This window comes from Loxodonta africana, chromosome Y, assembly GCF_030014295.1.
Source record: "Loxodonta africana isolate mLoxAfr1 chromosome Y, mLoxAfr1.hap2, whole genome shotgun sequence".
Classification (NCBI taxonomy): Eukaryota; Metazoa; Chordata; class Mammalia; order Proboscidea; family Elephantidae; genus Loxodonta; species Loxodonta africana.
The window spans coordinates 23,584,895-23,605,492 of NC_087370.1; the positions used below are offsets into that span (position 1 = coordinate 23,584,895).

General features: G+C 43.3%; 1 protein-coding gene across 1 annotated transcript in view; it reads right to left on the minus strand.

Moving 5' to 3' along the window:
• LOC100663771 (arylsulfatase F) overlaps nucleotides 1–19,792 on the minus strand; it is a 35,001-nt gene extending 15,209 nt beyond the window's left edge. The window contains exons 1-6 of the mRNA XM_064278866.1: nucleotides 19,782–19,792; nucleotides 17,948–18,097; nucleotides 16,437–16,558; nucleotides 14,502–14,624; nucleotides 11,807–12,230; nucleotides 7,707–7,843 (exon numbers count right to left, since the gene is read on the minus strand). Of these exons, the coding sequence (XP_064134936.1) occupies nucleotides 7,707–7,843; nucleotides 11,807–12,230; nucleotides 14,502–14,624; nucleotides 16,437–16,558; nucleotides 17,948–18,097; nucleotides 19,782–19,792 (967 nt within the window). The remainder of the gene's footprint in view (nucleotides 1–7,706; nucleotides 7,844–11,806; nucleotides 12,231–14,501; nucleotides 14,625–16,436; nucleotides 16,559–17,947; nucleotides 18,098–19,781) is intronic.
• Between the last annotated feature and the right edge of the window lie 806 nt (nucleotides 19,793–20,598).

A 20,598-nucleotide genomic window follows, 5' to 3' on the forward strand; every position in this document is an offset into this window, starting at 1 on the left:
ATTACTGGAAAGACAAGTTTCCCAGGTCTGATATCTCTACCTATTAAACAGAGCCCTCATTGACCCACAACGGGGAACTGAGGGCTGAAGCTCCACCCAAACCACCAAACCTCCTGCCATAGGGGTCTGAGGATAGTGACATCTACCAATCTGTAGAGGTACATGCATTGGGTGCCTAACGTACAGCTTCAGAGCCTACCCACCAAAGTGCTTTAGGAATAGAGACACACCTACCTCACTGGCACTTGGAGGAAGCCTGTCAGCATCCTGCCCCCCCCCGGAATGTGACCCCCTGCTGCTACTAGAATCTGGGGCACACAACTAACACCACTACTCTTCTAAGCGAATAGGTGACAGTCTACCCCACACACTTGATGACCCCAAATCAGATTCTACTCAAGAATAGTGAATGGACTCTTTGGCTTATATTTCTGGTAACGGCCCAAACCAGCTGGTAAGAGGACATAAGCAATTCAAAGGCTACAACAATCAAGACAGCGCAATCTAGTAGCCCATCTACGTATACTGAAAGAAAACAAAACAAGATAAGACTCAGTGAGCAAATATAAAATAAATCATTACAATATTTTATAGACGGCTCGGAGACAGCAGTCGATATCAAACCACATAAAGAAGCAGACCATGATTGCTTCTACAACTCCCCAAATTAAAGAATCAAAATCTTTCCCAAATGAAGATACAATCCTGGAATTGCCAGATGCAGAATATAAAAAACTAATTTACAGAATCCTTCAAGACATCAGGGATGACCTCAGAAATTAAATAAGGCAATCTACAGAAAAAGCCAAGGAACACACTGATAAAGCAGTTGAAGAAATCAGAAAGATTATTCAAGAACATAGTGGAAAAATTAAAAAGCTACAAGAATCCATAGAGAGACAGCATTCAGAAATCCAAAAGATTAACAGTAAAATTACAGAATTAGACAACTCAATAGGAAGTCAGAGGAGCAGAATTGAGGAATTGGAATGCAGAGTGGGGGAGCTGGTGGATAAAGCAATTGACACCAATATAGTTGAAGAAAAATCAAATAAAAGAATTTTAACAAATGAAGAAACCCTAAGAATCATGTGGGACTCTATCAAGAAGAATAACTTGCATGTGATTGGAGTTCCAGAACAAGGAGGGATAACAGAAAATACAGAGAGAATAGTTGAAGATCTGTTGGCAGAAAACTTCCCTGACATCATGAAAGATGAAAGGATCTCTATCCAAGATGCTCACCGAACTCCATATAAGATTGATCCAAAAAGAAAATCACCAAGACATATTATCATCAAACTTACCAAAACCAAAGATAAAGAGAAAATTTCAAAAGCAGCCAGGGAGAAAAGAAAGGTCTCCTACAAAGGAGAATCAATAAGAATAAGTTCAGACTACTCAGCAGAAACCATGCAGGCAAGAAGGCAATGGGATGACATATACAGAGCACCAAAGGAGAAACACTGCCAGCCAAGGATCATTTGTCCAGCAAAACTCTCTCTCAAATATGAAGGCAAAATCAAAACATTTACAGATAAACACACGTTTAGAGAATTTGCAAAAACAAAACCAAAGCTACAAGAAATACTAAAGGAAATTGTTTGGTCAGAAAATCAATAACATGAGATACCAGCACAACACAAGGTCACAGAACAGAACATCCTGATATCAACTCAATAAGGAAATCACAAAAACAAATTAAGATTAATTTTAGAAAAAAATGCTCAAAACAGGGAATCATTGAAGTCATTATGTAAAAGATCACGATAATCAAAAAGAGGGACTAAATACAGGAGGCATAGAACTGCCGTATGGAGAGGAAAACAAGGTGATACAAGATGATACAAGTTAGGTTTTTACTTAGAAAAATGGGGTACATATTAAGGTAACCACAAAGAGGTATAACAACTCCATAACTCAAAATAAAAACCAAGAAAAACATAACGACTCAGCAAACATAAATTCAACTACTATGAAAATGAGGAACACACAATTTACAAAGAAAAACGTCTCAGCACAAAAAAGTGGAAAAATGAAATTGTCAACAACACATACAAAAAGGCATCAAAACGACAGCACTAAACACATACTTATCTATAATTATGCTGAATGTAAATGGACTAAACCCACCAGTAAAGAGACAGAGAGTCTCAGACTGGATAAAGAAACACTATCCATCTATGTGCTGCCTACAAGAGATACATCTTAGACTTAGAGACACAAACAAACTAAAACTCAAAGGATGGAAAAAAAAATATCAAGCGAACAACAAGCAAAAAAGAGCAGGAGTAGCAATATTAATTTCTGACAAAATAGACTTTAAAGTTAAATCCACCACAAAGGATAAAGAAAGACACTACATAATCCTTAAAGGGACAATTGGCCAGGAAGATATAACCATATTAAATATTTATGCACCCAATGACAGGGCTGCAAGGCACATAAAACAAACTTTAACAGAACTGAAAAGTGAGATAGACACCTCCACAATTATAGTAGGAGACTTCAACACACCACTTTTGGAGAAGGACAGGACTTCCAGTAAGAAGCTCAATAGAGACACGGAAGACCTAATTGCTACAATCAACCAACATGACCTCATAGACTTATACAGAACACTCCACCCAACAGCTGCAAAGTATACTTTTTTTTCTAGTGCACATGGAACATTCTCTAGAATAGATCACATATTAGGTCATAAAACAAACCTTTGCAGAATCCAAAACATTGAAATATTACAAAGCATCTTCTCAGACCACAAGGCCATAAAAGTGGAAATCAATAACAGAAAAATCAGGGAAAAGAAATCAAATACTTGGAAACTGAACGATACCCTGCTCAAAAAAGACTGGGTTATAGAAGACATTAAGGAAGGAATAAAGAAATTCATAGAATGCAATGAGAACGAAAACACTTCCTATCAAAACTTCTGGGACACAGCAAAAGCAGTGCTCAGAGGTCAATTTATATCGATAAATGCACACATACAAAAAGAAGAAAGAGCCAAAATCAGAGAACTGTCCCTACAACTTGAACAAATAGAAAGGGAGCAACAAAAGGATCCATCAGGCACCAGAAGAAAACAAATAATAAAAATTAGGGCTGAACTAAATGAATTTAAAAAAAAAAATGAATTACAGAACAGAAAAACAATTGAAAGAATTAACAAAGCCAAAAGCTGGTTCTTTGAAAAAAATTGACAAAATTGATAAACTGTTGGCCAGACTGACGAAAGAAATACAGGAAAGGAAACAAATAACCCGAATAAGAAACGAGATGGGCCACATCACAACAGACCCAACTGAAATTAAAAGAATTGTATCAGATTATTACGAAAAATTGTACTCTAACAAATTTGCAAACCTAGAGGAAATGGATGAATTCCTAGAAAAACACTACCTACCTAAACTAACACAATCAGAAGTAGAACAACTAAATAGACCCATAACAAACAAAGAGATTGAAACGGTAATCAAAAAACTCCCAACAAAAAAAAAGCCCTGGCCCGGACAGCTTCACTGCAGAGTTCTACCAAACTTTCAGAGAAGAGTTAACACCACTACTATTAAAGGTATTTCAAAGCATGGAAAATGGTGGAATACTACCTAACTCATTCTATGAAGCCACCATATCCCTGATACCAAAACCGGGTAAAGACACCACAAAAAAAGAAAATTACAGACCTATATCCCTCATGAACATTGGTGCAAAAATCCCCAACAAAATTCTAGCCAATAGAATTCAACAACATATCAAAAAAATAATCCACCACAACCAAGTGGGATTTATACCAGGTATGCAAGGCTGGTTTAAAATTAGAAAAACCATCGATGTAATCCACCATATAAATAAAACAAAAGACAAAAAAACACATGATCTTATCAATTGATGCAGAAAAGGCATTTGACAAAGTCCAACACCCATTCATGATAAAAACTCTCAGCAAAATAGGAATTGAAGGAAAATTCCTCAGCATAATAAAGGGCGTCTATATAAAAAATAAAAAAAAAATTCTTTTTTTAATATACAAAGCTAACAGCCAACATCATTCTAAATGGAGAGAGCCTGAAAGCATTTCCCTTGAGAGCGGGAACCAGACAAGGATGCCTTTTATCACCACTCTTATTCAACATTGTGCTAGAGGTCCTAGCCAGGGCAATTAGGCTAGACAAAGAAATAAGGGCATCCAGATTGGCAAGGAAGAAGTAAAATTACCTCTATTTGCAGATGACATGATCTTATACACAGAAAACCCTAAGGAATCCTCAAGAAAACTACTGAAACTAATAGAAGAGTTTGGCAGAGTCTCAGGTTATAAAATAAACACACAAAAACCACTTGGATTCCTCTACATCAACAAAAAGAACATCAAAGAGGAAATCACCAAATCAATACCATTCACAGTAGCCCCCAAGAAGATAAAATACTTACGAATAAATCTTACCAAAGGTATAAAAGACCTATACAAAGAAAACTACAAAGTACTAGTGCAAGAAACTGAAAAGGACCTACTTAAGTGGAAAAACATACCTTGCTCATGGATAGGAAGACAACATAGTAAAGATGTCTATTCTACCAAAAGCCATCTATACATACAATGCACTTCCGATCCAAATTCCAATGACATTTTTTTAAGTGATGGAGAAACAAATCACCAACTTCATATAGAAGGGAAAGAAGCCCCGGATAAGCAAAGCATTACTGAAAAAGAAGAAGAAAGTGGGAGGCCTTACTCCACCTGATTTTAGAACCTATTATACAGTCACAGTAGTCAAAACAGCCTGGTACTGGTACAACAACAGGCACATAGACCAATGGAACAGAATTGAGAACCCAGATATAAATCCATCCACATTTGAGCAGCTGATATTTGACAAAGGCCCAGTGTCAGTTAATTGGGGAAAAGATAGTCTTTTTAACAAATGGTGCTGGCATAACTGGATATCCATTTGCAAAAAAATGAAACAGGACCCATACCTCACACCATGCACAAAAACTAACTCCAAGTGGATCAAAGACCTAAACATAAAGACTAAAATGATAAAGATCATGGAAGAAAAAATAGGGGCAACCCTAGGAGCCCTAATACAAGGCATAAACAGAATACAAAACATTACTAAAAATGATGAAGAGAAACCAGATAACTGGGAGCTCCTAAAAATCAAACACCTATGCTCATCTAAAGACTTCACCAAAAGAGTAAAAAGACCACCTACAGACTGGGAAAGAATTTTCAGCTATGACATCTCCGACCAGCGCCTGATCTCTAAAATCTACATGATTCTGTCAAAACTCAACCACAAAAAGACAAACAACCCAATCAAGAAGTGGGCAAAGGATATGAACACGCACTTCACTAAAGAAGATATTCAGGCAGCTAACAGACACATGTGAAAATGCTCTCAATTATTAGCCATTAGAGAAATGCAAATTAAAACTACGATGAGATTCCATCTCACTCCAACAAGGCTGGCATTAATCCAAAACACACAAAATCATAAATGTTGGAGAGGCTGCAGAGAGATTGGAACTCTTATACACTGCTGGTGGGAATGTAAAATGGTACAACCACTTTGGAAATCTATCTGGCGTTTTCTTAAAAAGTTAGAAATAGAACTACCATACAACCCAGAAATCCCACTCCTCGGAATATACCCTAGAGAAATAAGAGCCTTCACACAAACAGATATATGCACACCCATGTTTATTGCAGCTCTGTTTACAATAGGAAAAAGCTGGAAGCAACCAAGGTGTCCATCAACGGATGAATGGGTAAATAAATTGTGGTATATTCACACAATGGAATACTACGCATCAATAAAGAACAGTGACGAATCTGTGAAACATTTCATAACATGGAGGAACCTGGAAGGCATTATGCTGAGTGAAATTAGTCAGAGGCAAAAGGACAAATACTGTATAAGACCACTATTATAAGATCTTGAGAAATAGTAAAAACTGAGAAGAACACATACTTTTGTGGTTACTAGGCGGGGAGGGAGGGAGGGAGGGAGAGGGTTTTTTACTGATTAGTTAGTAGATAAGAACTGCTTTAGGTGAAGGCAAGGACAACACTCAGTACATGGAAGGTCAGCTCAACTGGACTGGACCAAAAGCAAAGAAGTTTCCAGGATAAACTGAATGCTTCGAAGGTCCGTGGAGCAAGGGCGGGGGTTTGGGGACTATGGCTTAAGGGGACTTCTAAGTCAATTGGCATAATAAACTCTATTATGAAAACATTCTGCATCCCACTTTGAACTGTGGCGTCTGGGGTCTTAAATGCTAACAAGCGGCCATCTAAGATGCATCAATTGGTCTCAACCCACCTGGAGCAAAGGAGAATGAAGAACACCAAGGTACCAAGGTAATTACGAGCCCAAGAGACAGAAAGGGCCACATGATCCAGAGACCTACATCATCCTGAGACCAGAAGAACTAGTTGGTGCCCGGCCACAATCGATGACTGCCCTGACAGGGAGCACAACAGAGAACCCCTGAGGGAGCAGGAGATCAGTGGGATGCAGACCCCAAATTCTCATAAAAAGACCAGACTTAATGGTCTGGCTGAGACTAGAGGAATCCCGGCGGTCATGGTCCCCAAACCTTCTGTTGGCACAGGACGGGAACCATCCCCGAAGACAACTCATCAGACATGGAAGGGACTGGACAGTGGGTAGGAGAGAGATGCTGACGAAGAGTGAGCTAATGATATCAGGTGGACACTTGAGACTGTGTTGGCATCTCCTGTCTGGAGGGGGGATGGGAGGATAGAGAGAGTTGGAAGCTGGCAAAATTGTCACGAAAGGAGAGACTGGAAGGAGGGAGCGGGCTGACTCATGAGGGGGAGAGTAAGTGGGAGTATGGGGTAAGGTGTATATAAGTTTATACGTGAGAGTCTGACTTGATTTGTGAACTTTCACTTAAAGCACAATAAAAATTATTTTTAAAAAAATGTTTGTTCTAGAGGTGCCATAGTTGCAAGCACTGTTCTGTGAAAAGCCAGTAAGCAGCACCTCTCAGTGACTCACAGCGCCTCCATGGGTGTCAGAGCAGAACTGTGCTCCATAGGGTTCTCAAAAGTTCGGGTTTTAGAAGGAGATCACCAGGCCTTTCTTCCGAAGCACCTCTGGGTGGACTTGAACCTCCAACCTTTCACTTAGCAGCCAAAGAAATTAACTATTTACACCACCCAGGGGCTCCTATTGTGGTCTCAGCTGACCTTTCTTTCTTGTAAAAATGCATTAACCGAAAGAGAATCTATGTAACGTTCTTGTTATCATTATTGCTGCCATCATTCCTGTCGTTACTCAAAAGTAGTGAAACTCTGTAGTACCTGGCTAAATGCTTCCACCTGCGACTTCATTGACGTCTAAGGTCAACACTCGCCTAAGCCTGTTGCCATCAAGTCGATTCCGACTCAAGGCGACCCCGTGCGACAGAGTAAAACTGCTCTATGGGGTTTTCTTGGCTGTAATCTTTAGGGAAGGCATTCACCAGGCCTTTCCTCCATGGCGCGTCTGAGTGGGTTCGAACCACCAACCTTTTGGTGAGTAGAGTACGCCACCCAGATCAACCCAGCCTGGGGGGAACCACTCTCTTCCGTGTTCAGAGGACCGCACCCACTTCCCTGTCACAGGTTTACAAAGGCATTTCCTGGGTGTCACGAACTGGCAATGCACCAGGGTGCTTTGTGCTCCACTCACCCACCATGGCGTCCATCTCCTGCACGTTGTCTCCGTACAAACCGTGCTGGCTGGTGCCGATGAAGTCCTCCGTGGTGGGGAGAGGGATGTGGACATGGAGGAAGGAGAAATACAGAAGGAAGGGCCCCCTACGGTTCCTACAGAGACACCAAAGGCATTGCTCGAGGGTTTTCCAAACCCCAAAATGTGGATAACACCCTTCTCGGACCCCTCGTCCCACATGGGCACTGTTCCATTCCTTCTGCTCTTTACCTGGTGGGCAGAAGGAACGTTCCTGGGATGCAGCAGCAGTAAGACGTCCCCCTGGCCACAGACTCTTCCAGGGCTCCCCAGAGCCTGGAATGCTCCCCCCACTTTGGAGTGATGTTACCTGTTGTGGATTGGATTGAGTCCGCCCCCAAAAAAATATATGGGGAAGTGGTTAAGAGCTCGGGCTGCTAACTGAAAGATCAGCAGTTCAAATCCACCAGGCACTCCTTGGAAACCCTACAGGGCAGTTCTATAGGGTCGCTATGAGTCGGAATCGGCCCCAGGGCATACAACCACAACAAAAAGAAAACACGTGCTGGAGTCCTAACCCCTATACCTTTGGAGAGCCCTGGTGGTGCAAGAGAAGTGGCAGTCTGCTTCCATAAAGGAAACCCTATGAGGCAGTTCTACCTTGTCCTGTAGGATAGCCATGAGTTGGAATTGACTCAATGGCAACAGGTTTCATATTTAGGAAAGCAGATTTCCAGGCCTTTCTTCCATGGCACCTCTCGGCGGGTTTGAACTGCCAACCTTAAAGTTAGTAGCTGAGCACTTAACTGTTTGCAGCACCACCACCCAGGGACCCATGTACCAACTAGAGGGTGATGAAGCTCATTCCCTTGGCAAGCTTCAAGCCACTATGTTCCAGAAGCACCAGGCTCTCTCAGCTTTATAACAATGGCCGATTTTCACATCACCCTACGACTACCCGGGAAACCCTGGTGGCGCAGTGGTTTGCTAACCAGAAGGTCGGCAGTTTGAATCCACCAGGCACTCCTTGGAAACACTATGGGGTAGTTCTACTCTGTCTTATAGGGTTGCTAAGAGTCAGAATTGACTCGACGGCAACGGGTTTGGTTTTTTTTTTTTTTTTAATGACTGCACTTATACCCCTTGTTCAAAGAGAAGATTTTTTATTTTAATTTCCCAAGTAGATTTTTTTCCCCACAGGGAGAAAATGTAACGGTTAATGTATTCTATTGCCTAATTCCCTGGCAAACATATATGTTATCATAAATTCATACGCTGACAACTGATAAAGCCCAGTTTCACCAGTTTGGCAGGGGTGGATATGCCTGTCTCCGATCTGATTAAATACAAAAGTCAGGGCCAATATCTTAATAATAAGGAAGTAAACAAGAACGAACAAATCTCTTTTGGAAGAAGTACAACCAGATAGCTCCTTAGAAGCAAGGATGGCTGGCGAGACTCCATCTCACATACTTTAGACATGCTATCAAGAAGGATCAGTCCCTGGAGAAGGACAAAATGCTTGCCAAAGTAGAGGGTCAGTGAAAAAGAGGAAGACCCTCAACGAGATGGATTGACACAGTGGCTACAAAAGTGGGCTGAAGCATACCAACGATTGTGAGGATGGCTCAGGGCCGGGTAGTGTTTCATTCTGCTGTGCATAGGGTTGCTATGAGTCGGAACCGACTAGACAGCACCTAACAACAACGAACGAGATACCAGCTTTTCAGATATTATCTGGAGAGTGGTAGTCCAAAACACTTCGTATTCTTGTCTAGTCCTAATTAGTACAGTGTTTGGAAAGATTTCTTTTTTTTTCCCACCCACTGCCCACTCTCAGGCTTCTCTTGGTTTCCCAGAATAATGCCTATTGAAACTCCTACCTTATTCTGTTGTCTTTTAAGCTGTGATGTGCCCTGTATCCTTAGCAAGAGACCAAGGGAAACATCAGAGTCTTTTTGTTTTTTTTATAACACTTTGAGCCACTTTTACATTTAAATGATGTAGAAAATGGGTGCAAATACAATACATTTGCTTCGAATATTGCCAGGCTGTTGGTTTTTTGTTGTTTAAGTGTTTTTTTTTTCAAGTGTGGCTTTTGACCTAAATTGGTTAGATAACCACATAGACCCAGCTTACTTTGATTTTTTAAACTTTTCAGAGACAGTTATATAACCACTCTTTGTATGTCTCCACACACAATTTCTTTCTTTTTTTCCTCACCCTGCCCTCTTTTTGTTGAGTTTCCTCTTCTGATCCTTTTATAAACAATTCAACACACATATAAGTGACACCAGAGAAATACACCCTCTAGCTCCTCTGAACGCTGGGATAACAAAGAACATAGTCTCATTTCATTCCTCATTGAGAAAAATGTTTTAGAAATAACTTTTTTTTGTCCTTATTAGGCTTTTCACTATGATCCAAGAGGAGAAGGCTGAAATTGTCTGCAATTCTTCCTCTCAAGAAAAATGACTGTTTTGAACATATTAGTGTTGACGTGTTAGCCTAGGCTCTTACGTGCTGAGAGATTCCATTTCCCAGCTCAACTTTCTTCAGATTATCAACCTTTATTATCTATTTAGGTATTTATTTATTTAGCCCCCTTACTGAATTTGATTTTATTAAGGAATTTGGCCAAACTTCTTTTTATACCAAAAAACCAAACCTGTTGCCGTTGAGTCGACCCCGACTCATAACGACCCTATAGGACAGAGTAGAACTGCCCCATAGGGTTTCCAAGGAGTAGCTGGTGGGTTCGAACTGCCAAAATTTTGGTTAGCAGCCGACCGCTTAACCACTGCACCACCAGGGCTCCTGTTTTTATACAGACACACGTATTTGTGTTACGTTCCCTGCTTCATTTGTCATTCTCTCAGCAAAATATTCTGTATTTAGAAATGCCAACTTCCTATAGGTTACTTATATGTTTTTGAACGTGGTGAATATTATACCCATTGTATATGTATGGCATTATATATACGCATTGCCTTTGAGTCAATTTCGACTCATAGCAACCCCGTGCGATGTAGTTGAACTGCCCCACAGGGTTTCCTAGGCTGTCATCTTTACAGGGGAGCCCTAGTAGTGGAGTAGTTAAGCACTCAGCTGCTAACCAAAAGGTCACTAACCGCTCCTTGGAAACCCTCTGGGGGCAGTTCTACCCTGTCCTATAGGTTCTCTATGAGTCGGAATTGACTCGACAGCAACAGATTTGGTTATTTTGGGATCTTTACAGGAGCAGATCACCGGGTCTTTCTCCTGTGCAGCTGCTGATAGGTTTAAACTGCCAACCTTTCAGTTAACAGCTGGGTGCTTAACCAGTGTGCCACCAGGGCTCTCTCTCTATGTATATATGTGAAACATACATATGTTATATATAATATGCATATTTTAAAAACTTGCCGTTTCAACAATTTTCACGTGTAAAATTCAGTGGCATTGATTATATATACATATATGTTATATATATGTATATAGCAAAAATTTGCCATTTCAACAATTTTCACATGTACAATTCAGTGACATTAATTACTTTCATCGTGTTGTTCAACCATCACAACTATCCGCTTCCAAATAAAGAAAATACTAAGAAACTAAACCAGTCGCTGTTGAGTCAAGCTCAACTCATGGCAACCCTACATGTATTTGAGTAGAACTGTGCTCCACAGGGTTGTCAGTGGCTGATTTTTCACAAGTCAGTCACCAAGGCTTTCTTCCAAGGTGCCTCTGGGTGGACTTGAACCTCTAACCTTTTGGACCGTAGTTGAATGTGTTCATCATTTGCACCAGCCTGGGACAACTCCTTGGAATTAAACCAGTTGCCGTCGAGTAGATTCTGACTCACGGTGACCCCACGTGCATCAGAGCAGAACTGTGTGTCATAGGGTTTTTTCTATGGCTGATTTTCCCCAAATAGATTGCAGGCCTTTCTTTTGAGGTGCCTCTGGGTAGACTTGAACCATCAATCTTTTGGTTAGCTTCCAAGAGGCTTAAGCATTTACACCACCCAGGGACTACTCAGCATAAATACTCATCCTATATCACCATTTCATGCATTTAAAATAAATACATGTATATATATATGTGTAGATTGTTACCTTTCTATAAATGAAATTGCCTCCTGAACCATTATGGACCCAGCTCTCTCCGCCTTCAGGGGCTGCTCTGTGATCTCCTGTCCACGCATGAGGATGCAATCCCAGTAAAGGCCAGACGTGAAGCTGGAGAACCAGGAGTAGGCCAGAAGGAGGAGGAACAAGTTCATGGCCAGGATGAAGGGCCAGGGGACAGAGATCCAGCCCCTCAGCTTCCCAATGGCCAGGGTGAGTACAGCCAGGGCGACCAGCTGCACGCACTGCCAGAGCTTGCTCCCGATGGCCAGCTCCGTGTCTCGCGAGGGGTCCGGCCAGCAAGGTTCATACAGGGAGTATGGCATGCCATAGTAGTAATCGAACCCATAATGATATGGATGGTGGCAGTAGTCACTCCGGAAGTGACAGTTCAAGCCTTGGTGCCATTTGCCTGAAATTAAACACACACACACCAAAAAAAAAACATAATTTATCCTCATGTTACAACGAACACGTTAACCACTCTTCACTGGAAACAATCCACTGATTGCAAACAACAAATAACAGATTTTTCCATTTGATTGAAAATCTGACTCATGTGTCATCATTGCTGGGTGCCGTCCAGTCGATTTCTACTCCTAGTGACCCTGCGCCACAGAGTAGAACTGCCCCACAGGGTTTCCTAGGCTGTACTCTTTATGGGAGCAGATTGGCAGGTCTTTCTTCCGTGGAGCTGTTGGTGGGTTTGAACCGCCGACCTTTCAGTTAGCAGCTGAGTGCGTAACCAGTGCACCACAAGGGCACCTTGAGTTATCTGTAGCCTCACTTATTTGCTTTTCCTTAGTTGGCAGAAAAGTTTTCTGTTCAGATCTGATTGTGAATGACCACACAGGGTGGAAAATACAGGGAGGGGACTACAACTGTCAGCTTGTAGCAAGGGTATGAACTAAGCACTTCCTCAGAGAGGACAGGGTCACAGCCAGGAAGACAGACAAGTGATACAGGAGAGGCAAGGCAGAAAGGTAGATGTGTGATGGATGGATGGATGGATGGATGGATGGATGGATGGATGGATGGATGGATGGATGGATGATAGATAGACAGATGATAGGTACATAAATGATAAGCCGATAGATAGATGATGGAGGGATGAATAGATAAATGATGGGCATAAAACAGATGACAGATAGATGACAGATAAGTAGATAGATTGATAAATGATGGATGGATGGATAGATGATGGAAATAAAATAGATGGTAGATAGATGGCTAGATAGATGATAGATAGATAGATAGATAGATAGATAGATAGATAGACGGACAGACGGACAGACAGATAGATAGACAGATGATAGATGATGGACGGACGGACGGACGGACAGACAGATAGATAAATGACAGATAGATGGCGGATGGATGACGGATGGATGGACAGATGTTAGACATAAAATAGATGATGGATAGATCATAGATAAGTAGACAGATTGAGAGATGTTAGATAAATGGTGGATGGATGGATAGATGTTGGATATAAAATAAATGATAGATGAAGGACAGGATAGATAGATGATACACAGACAAATAGATGATGGGTGGATGATGGATGGATGGATAGACAGATGATGGGCATAAAATAGATAATAGATGATGGGTAGATGATAGATAAGCAGATAGATTGATAGATGGTAGATGGATGGGTAGATGTTGGATATAAAATAGATGCTATATAGATACATTGACTCAACGGCACTGGGTTTTGGGATATAGATACACGAAAGACAGATGATAGATGAGAGATAGATAGGTAGATGGATGGGTGGATAGATAGGTAGGTAGACAGATATAGATAGATGATAGAGAGGTGATAGGTAGATACATAGATACATTAACACATAGATATATAGACAGACAGATAGGTAGACGATGCTGTTGTCTTGAAATGCAAGCAGCTTAGTCACAGAGAGTAAACTGTAAGGTAGCCTGTGGCAAGAGAAAGGGCAGAAGAAACAGAAGACACCACATCCCAAGACTGTGTCTCACCTGTCAGCCCCGTGCTGTACCCTCGCATCTTGAGCATCTATCTATCCATCCATCCTTCCATCATCGATCTATCATCTCTCAATCTATCTACTTATCTATCATCTATTCATCATCTATTATCTATTTTATGCCTGTCGTCCTTCCGTCCATCCATCCGTCCATCCATCCATCCATCCATCCATCCATCCATCCATCCATCCGTCCATCCGTCCATCCATCCAGTGAAAAGCTCAGACCTTTTTAAATGAAGAGTTTCCCAGTAACGAGCAAGTCAGTGACACAGCAGAGTCTGTTACTACCTCACGGTGCAGGAGTAACGCTGATGACTGTGTCTCACCTATCAGCCCCGTGCTGTACCCTCGCATCTTGAGCATCTATCTATCCATCCATCCTTCCATCATCGATCTATCATCTCTCAATCTATCTACTTATCTATCATCTATTCATCATCTATTATCTATTTTATGCCTGTCGTCCTTCCGTCCATCCATCCGTCCATCCATCCATCCATCCATCCATCCATCCATCCATCCATCCATCCATCCGTCCATCCGTCCATCCATCCAGTGAAAAGCTCAGACCTTTTTAAATGAAGAGTTTCCCAGTAACGAGCAAGTCAGTGACACAGCAGAGTCTGTTACTACCTCACGGTGCAGGAGTAACGCTGATGACTGTGTCTCACCTATCAGCCCCGTGCTGTACCCTTGCTTCTTGAGCAAGGCTGCGAATGTCGTTTCGTTATGAGGGAGCCCCGAGGGAACGCCCAGGCTTGCGATGACCCGTGTACCTCTGTTGGAAACCATACCTAAATGCAAGGATAAGAAAATGCACAGTGAGTAGGCACTGACCACTGACCGCTGAGGAGAAAGATCCGCGGTGGTTTGCCGGATGGAAGGTGGAGAGACGGTGTGCAAGGAGGGGAAAGCAATATCGTGGAGGGGGACACTGGGCTCTCCCTACAAAAATCACACCCGTCCACAATACAAGGCACACACACGCACACCATACAGACCACTCATCACACACACACTACACACACACTTACCACACACACCACGCCAACATAGTACACACACCACACTCACACAACACACCAACACACACTCACCTGCCACACATGCACCTCACAGACACAGTCATGCACACCTCACACACTCACACACCACACACCCCACACATACACACACACTCACACATACCTCAGACTCACATACCACACTCACACCTCACACACTCACCCCCACACACCACACATTCACACATACCACACACTCACACATGCCACACACACTCACACAAGCCACACTCACACACACTTCACACACCACACACACTCACACGAACCACATGCTTATACACACGTCAACCACACACACTACTATCAGATACACACAACAGTCACGGACTAAGGTTTTAAGCAGAGCTTGTGGCATTTTTACAAGGCACCAGGACCAGCTGCCGTCAAGTCGTCGCCAACCCCCGGCGCCTCCCTGTGTGTCAGACTAGAGCTGTGCTCCTTGGGGTTTTCAGTGGCTGATTTTTTGGAAGAAGGTCGCCAGCCCTTTCTTCAGGTGCCTGTGGGTAAACTCAAACCTCCAACCTTTCAGTTAGCAGTGAACACTTCACCCTTTGCACCACCCAGGGAATATAATATAACATGGAATAACATAACGTAATATTAAAAAAAAAAACAAACAGTTTTCCTGGAGTCAACTATGACTCGTGCCCCCATGTGTGTCAGAGTGAAACTGCTCCACAGAGTTTTCAATGGCTGAGTTTTCAGAAGCAAGTCTCCAGGACTTTCTTCCACAGCAGCTCTGGGTGGACTTGAACCTCCGAGAAGCTCCAACCTTTCGGTCAGCGGCTGAATGCTTACCTGTTCGTGCTACCACCTTTACAAACATAGCCAGAACACAACTAAGGCAGGGGGTCATTTTCTTTTACTGCTTCTCTTGTCCTTTCCTCCAAGATTTGAAATGAATCCAGCTAGAAGACAGTGATGTTGTCTCCAAAGCTAAGATGTCATGATGCAACTTTTAGGAATGGTGTAGATATTTCTGTGTGGCAGCTGGAATATGTGCAGACATGTTTTGTTAATTGCTCCCAGCAAGGGAGCATCTGGTTATTGTTCTCCGTGGGAAGCCGGGCTTACGCCCAGTACAAGGAGTTCAAAGTGGGTCGTTAGGTGTCGAGCCGATTTCCGACTGGCGTGATCCTGTGTGACAGAGTACAACTGTCCCATAGGGCTTCCCAGGCTGTAATTTTTATGGAAGCAGGTGGCCAGGTCTTTCTTCTGCAGAGCTGCCGGGTGTGTTCAAACCGCAGACCTCTTGGTAAGCAGCTGAGTGTTTAGCCATTGTAGCACCGGGGCTCTCTGAGGTCAGAATAAAGTCATCAAGGTGTGAGAAGATGCCACCTGGCCTCACACAGGTGGTCTTGTCTCAATTAGGAGCACATTGGTTTTGATGTTAACAGTAGTAACTGTGCAGAAATGTGTGTGCGTGTGTGTGTGTGCACATTTTTAAATTAAAACTCCTTTAAAAGTTCAGGCCACATTTAATTTCTGCCCCTCCAAAGAGGACTGCAGAGTGCTGCAGACCCTCCAGGGCTGACTCACCTGACCGGATTGGGTACCTGCCCGTGAGGAAGGCGGCCCTGCTGGGTGTGCACATGGAGGCTGCGGACACATGCTGCAGCAGCTGGATCCCCTCACTGGCCAGGCGGTCTATGTGAGGGGTCCTGAGGAGAGAGGAGGGAAAAAGTCAGAGGGGAGGGGGCAGGGAGCAGAGGTGGGGGGGTGGGAGGAGACTCAGAGAGACAGAGACAAAGAGAGAAAAAGAAAGACAGAGAGAGGAAGAAAGAGAGATAGAAGAAGAAACAGGGAGAGAGAGACAGAGGCAGAGGGACAGAGAAGGAAGGGAGAGAAAGAGGAGACACAGAGAGAGATAGAGAGAGAGGAAGGATCAGGGAGAGAGGGACAGAGAAGGAAGGGAGAGAAAAAGGAGACAGAAAGAGAATCAGAGAGAGACACAGAGAAATAGAGACAGAAAGGAAGAAAGAGAGGGAGAGAGAGACACCGAAGGAGACAGACAGACAGGCAGCAAAAGAGAGAAAGACAGGAAGAAAAAGGCAGAGAGAGATGAGGAAAGAAGGACGGAGAAGAAAGGGAGAAACAGAGGAGACAGAGAGAGAGAAGGGGGAACGGAGGGAGGAAGGGAGAGAGGAGACAGTGAGAGAAGGGCAGGGGAAGAGAGAAGAGGGGGGTAGGGGAAAGGAGAGAGAGAAAAAGAGGAAGAAAGGGAGGGAGGGAGAAGAGAGGAGACAGAGAGGGACGAGGGAAGGACAGACAGAGAGGCAGGGAGAGAGAGAGAGAGACGGGGGTGCAGAGAGAGGGAAAGGGGGAAGGGAGAGATAATAGAGGGAGAGAGATGTTTAACACACCTGTAAAATGAATGAAGCCCTGGTGGCGAAGCAATTAAGAGCTCAGCTGCTAACCACAAAGATCTGCAATTTGAGTCATCAGCCACTCCTTGGAAACCCTGTGGGGCAGTTCTACTCTGTCCTAAATGGGTCGCTATGAGTCAGTATCGGCTCGATGGCACCCAACCACGACTACAGGTATATTCTAAGCACTTTGTGTATATGAATTCATGAGGCATAAAAGACTCATATGTGCATTCTACAGATGAGGAAACTGAGGCACAGGGAGGTTTAATGACTTGTCCAAGGCTTCATAGTCACCAAGCGTCAGAACCAAGATTTGATTCCATTCGGTCCTGCTTTTAATACCACTTGTCCCTTTAACTTCACCACCTGTCTATTTGTCATTCTGTGGTGGCTGCTAACCAAAAGGTCGGCAGTTCGAATCCACCATCTGCTCCTTGGAAACCCTATGGGGCAGTTCTACTCTGTCCTGTAGAGTTGCTATGACTCAATGGCAACGGGTTTGGTAGCTTGCGTACTATGATGCTGGGAGCTATGCCAATGGTATTTCAAATACCAGAAGGGTTACCCATGGTGTAAAAGATCGCAACCAAGCAATTTAATTTTTGCGTGTAGACACAGTCATCCCACATACCAACTTTCCAAGCCTGAGTGACAGAGGAAAATAAAATGTAAAAGCCATACCTTATCGTATCGTTGCCATAGCAGCCCAGGTCACCTATCCCAAGGTCGTCAACCATAATCAAAAAGATATTAGGCTTGTCCTCGGTCGCCGCGTGTGACTGCTGAGTGTTTAGAAATAAACACACCAAGGACAGGAAGATGGAGGGGACCCTGGAACGCAATTGTGGTTTTCACTGGAAATTGTTCATCTTGATAGTTTTAGGAGCTACATTCCAACATTATCTTCCGGACACAACCAACACACCAGTTGCTGTGAATTCGACTCTGACTCATGGCGACCCCACGCATGTCAGAGGAGAGCTGTGCTCTGGAGGGTTTTCACTAGCCGATTTTTTATTTTTTTGTACTTTAGATGAAGGTTTACAGAACAAACTAGTTTCTCGTTAAAGAGTTAGTACACGTATTGTTCTGTGACATTGGTTAACAACCCCATGACCTGTCAACACTCTCCCTCCTCAACCTGGGGTTCCCTATTACCAGCTTTCCTGTCCCCTCCTGCCTTCTAGTCCTTGCCCCTGGGCCGGTGTGCCCCTTTAGTCTCGTTTTGTTCCATGGGCCTGTTCAATCTTCGGCTGAAGGGTGAACCTCGGGAGTGACTTCATTACTGAGCTAAAAGGATGTCTGGGAGTCATATGCTCAGGGTTTCTCCAGTCTCCATCAGACCAGTAAATCCAGTCTTCTTTTGTGAGTTAGAATTTTGTTCTACATTTTTCTCCAGCTCTGTCCAGGACCCTCAATTGTGATCCCTGTCAGAGCAGTCAGTGTTGGTATCTGGGCACCATCTAGTTGTACTGGACTCAGTCTGGTGGAGGTCGTGATGTGGTCCATTAGTCCTTTGGACTAATCTCTCCCTTGTGTCTTTAGTTTTCTTCATTCTCCTTGCAATAGCTGATTTTTCAGTGGTAGATCAACAGGCATTTCTCCCTAGTCTGTCTTACTCTGGAAACTCGCCTGAAACCTGTTCAACATCACAGCCACACACAAGCCTCCAGGGACAGATGGGTGGTGGCTGTGTATAAAGTGCATTGGCCAGGAATCAAACCCAGGTCTCCTGAGTGGAAGGAGAGAATTTCACCACCGAACCAACACTGCCCCTTTCCCCCTTTAAAAAGGAAAACAAACCCCTTGCTGTCGAGTCGATTCCAACTCAGCGACCTTAGAGCCCTTTATAAATGATCTGAAACAACACTAGCCCTATGGTGTTGCTAGGTTTTGCTTTAGTCATTCATTGTCCCTGGAGACTGTGAACGTTTTAAGGGTGGAAGATGTATGCCCAGGACCTTTCTGAGTGCCCAATGCCAATAGTTACAGAAATGCTTGTTGCCCGTCCACAGTTGGTTGAGTTGCTTTTACCACCTCCTGTATTTTAAAATAGTATATATGTGTCAAGGAGCCCTGGTGGTGCAATGGTTACACGCTCAGCTGCTAATCTAAAGTTTTGGTGGTTCAAACTCACCCGGTGGCACTGCGGAAGAAAGACCTGGCAATCTGCTCCCATAAAGTTCACAGCCTAGAAAAACTGGTGGGGCAGCGCTACGGTGTAAGATGTGGGGTCGCTATGAGCCGGAATCAGCTCTACAGCACTGAAGAACAACAACATGTGCACTGGAAATGTACAACTTATGTTTGTATCAGTCGCCTATATCCCTCTTATTTCTTTTTATTATAGACTTACTGAGTCCACAATATCAGCGTAAACATCTGATGGACAGTTGTCTAAAGGAAGCATGATATTAACTTCCTTCATTCTGTAAAGCTGAATTTGCACGTCACAAAAATTCTCCATCAGATTCAATGTGCTCAAAATACGGATTCAGTCTATAGCTTCCCTTACCCGGCCTTCATGTTGTAGCTTCAAATAGCTCCTTTTTCTTTCTTTTTATTTTTTTGGCAAAAGATCCTGGAGGAAAAAGAAAAAAAGTAGCATGATCTTTTATCAAGTTAATATCCATCATGAAATTTTCACCGGCTTTGGGAAGCTCATCTCTATTTCCCATATTTTAAAACTGGTTTTCCAGCACTCTTCTTACGCAAACCCTATTCTCTCTTGATTTGTTTTGCCCTGGCAGCCTGTTTTTAAAGAAGGCTGCTATGTAGCCAAGTCCCTGGGCCTCCTGGCTTCCTTCAACACTGGAGTCAGTGGCCCTGTCCCTGCATCTGCCCTTCAACATCCTTGGATGACAGGATGGCTCCAGTTCCTGCTGAGACCACTGAGCCTCAGAGAGACTATGAGGAGTGGATTTGGCTTCCCAGAAAAGAAGAGGTTACCTGAATTCACCCACCTGGTTTACTTTGCATTCGTGCCAGTCTAGAAACCTCTACGAGGGGGGTTATAAGATGACTGATGGGCACATATAATGGGTGGGGTGGGGGGGGTGGATGTCTGCCAAATGACATGACAGCAAAACCCACTGCAATTAAAGGAATGCCCCTATTGGGTCAGTAACCAATTACCCACACTGCTATCTTAAAATAATGTTGAGAAGATAATACTAACCTGTCTTAGTCACCCAGTGCTGCTATAACAGAAATACCACAAGTGGATGGCTTTAAGAAAGAGGAATTTATTCTTTCACAGTTTAGGAAGCTACAGTCCAAATTCAGGGCATCAGCTCTATGGGAAAGCTTTCTCTATGTGTCGGTTCGGGAGG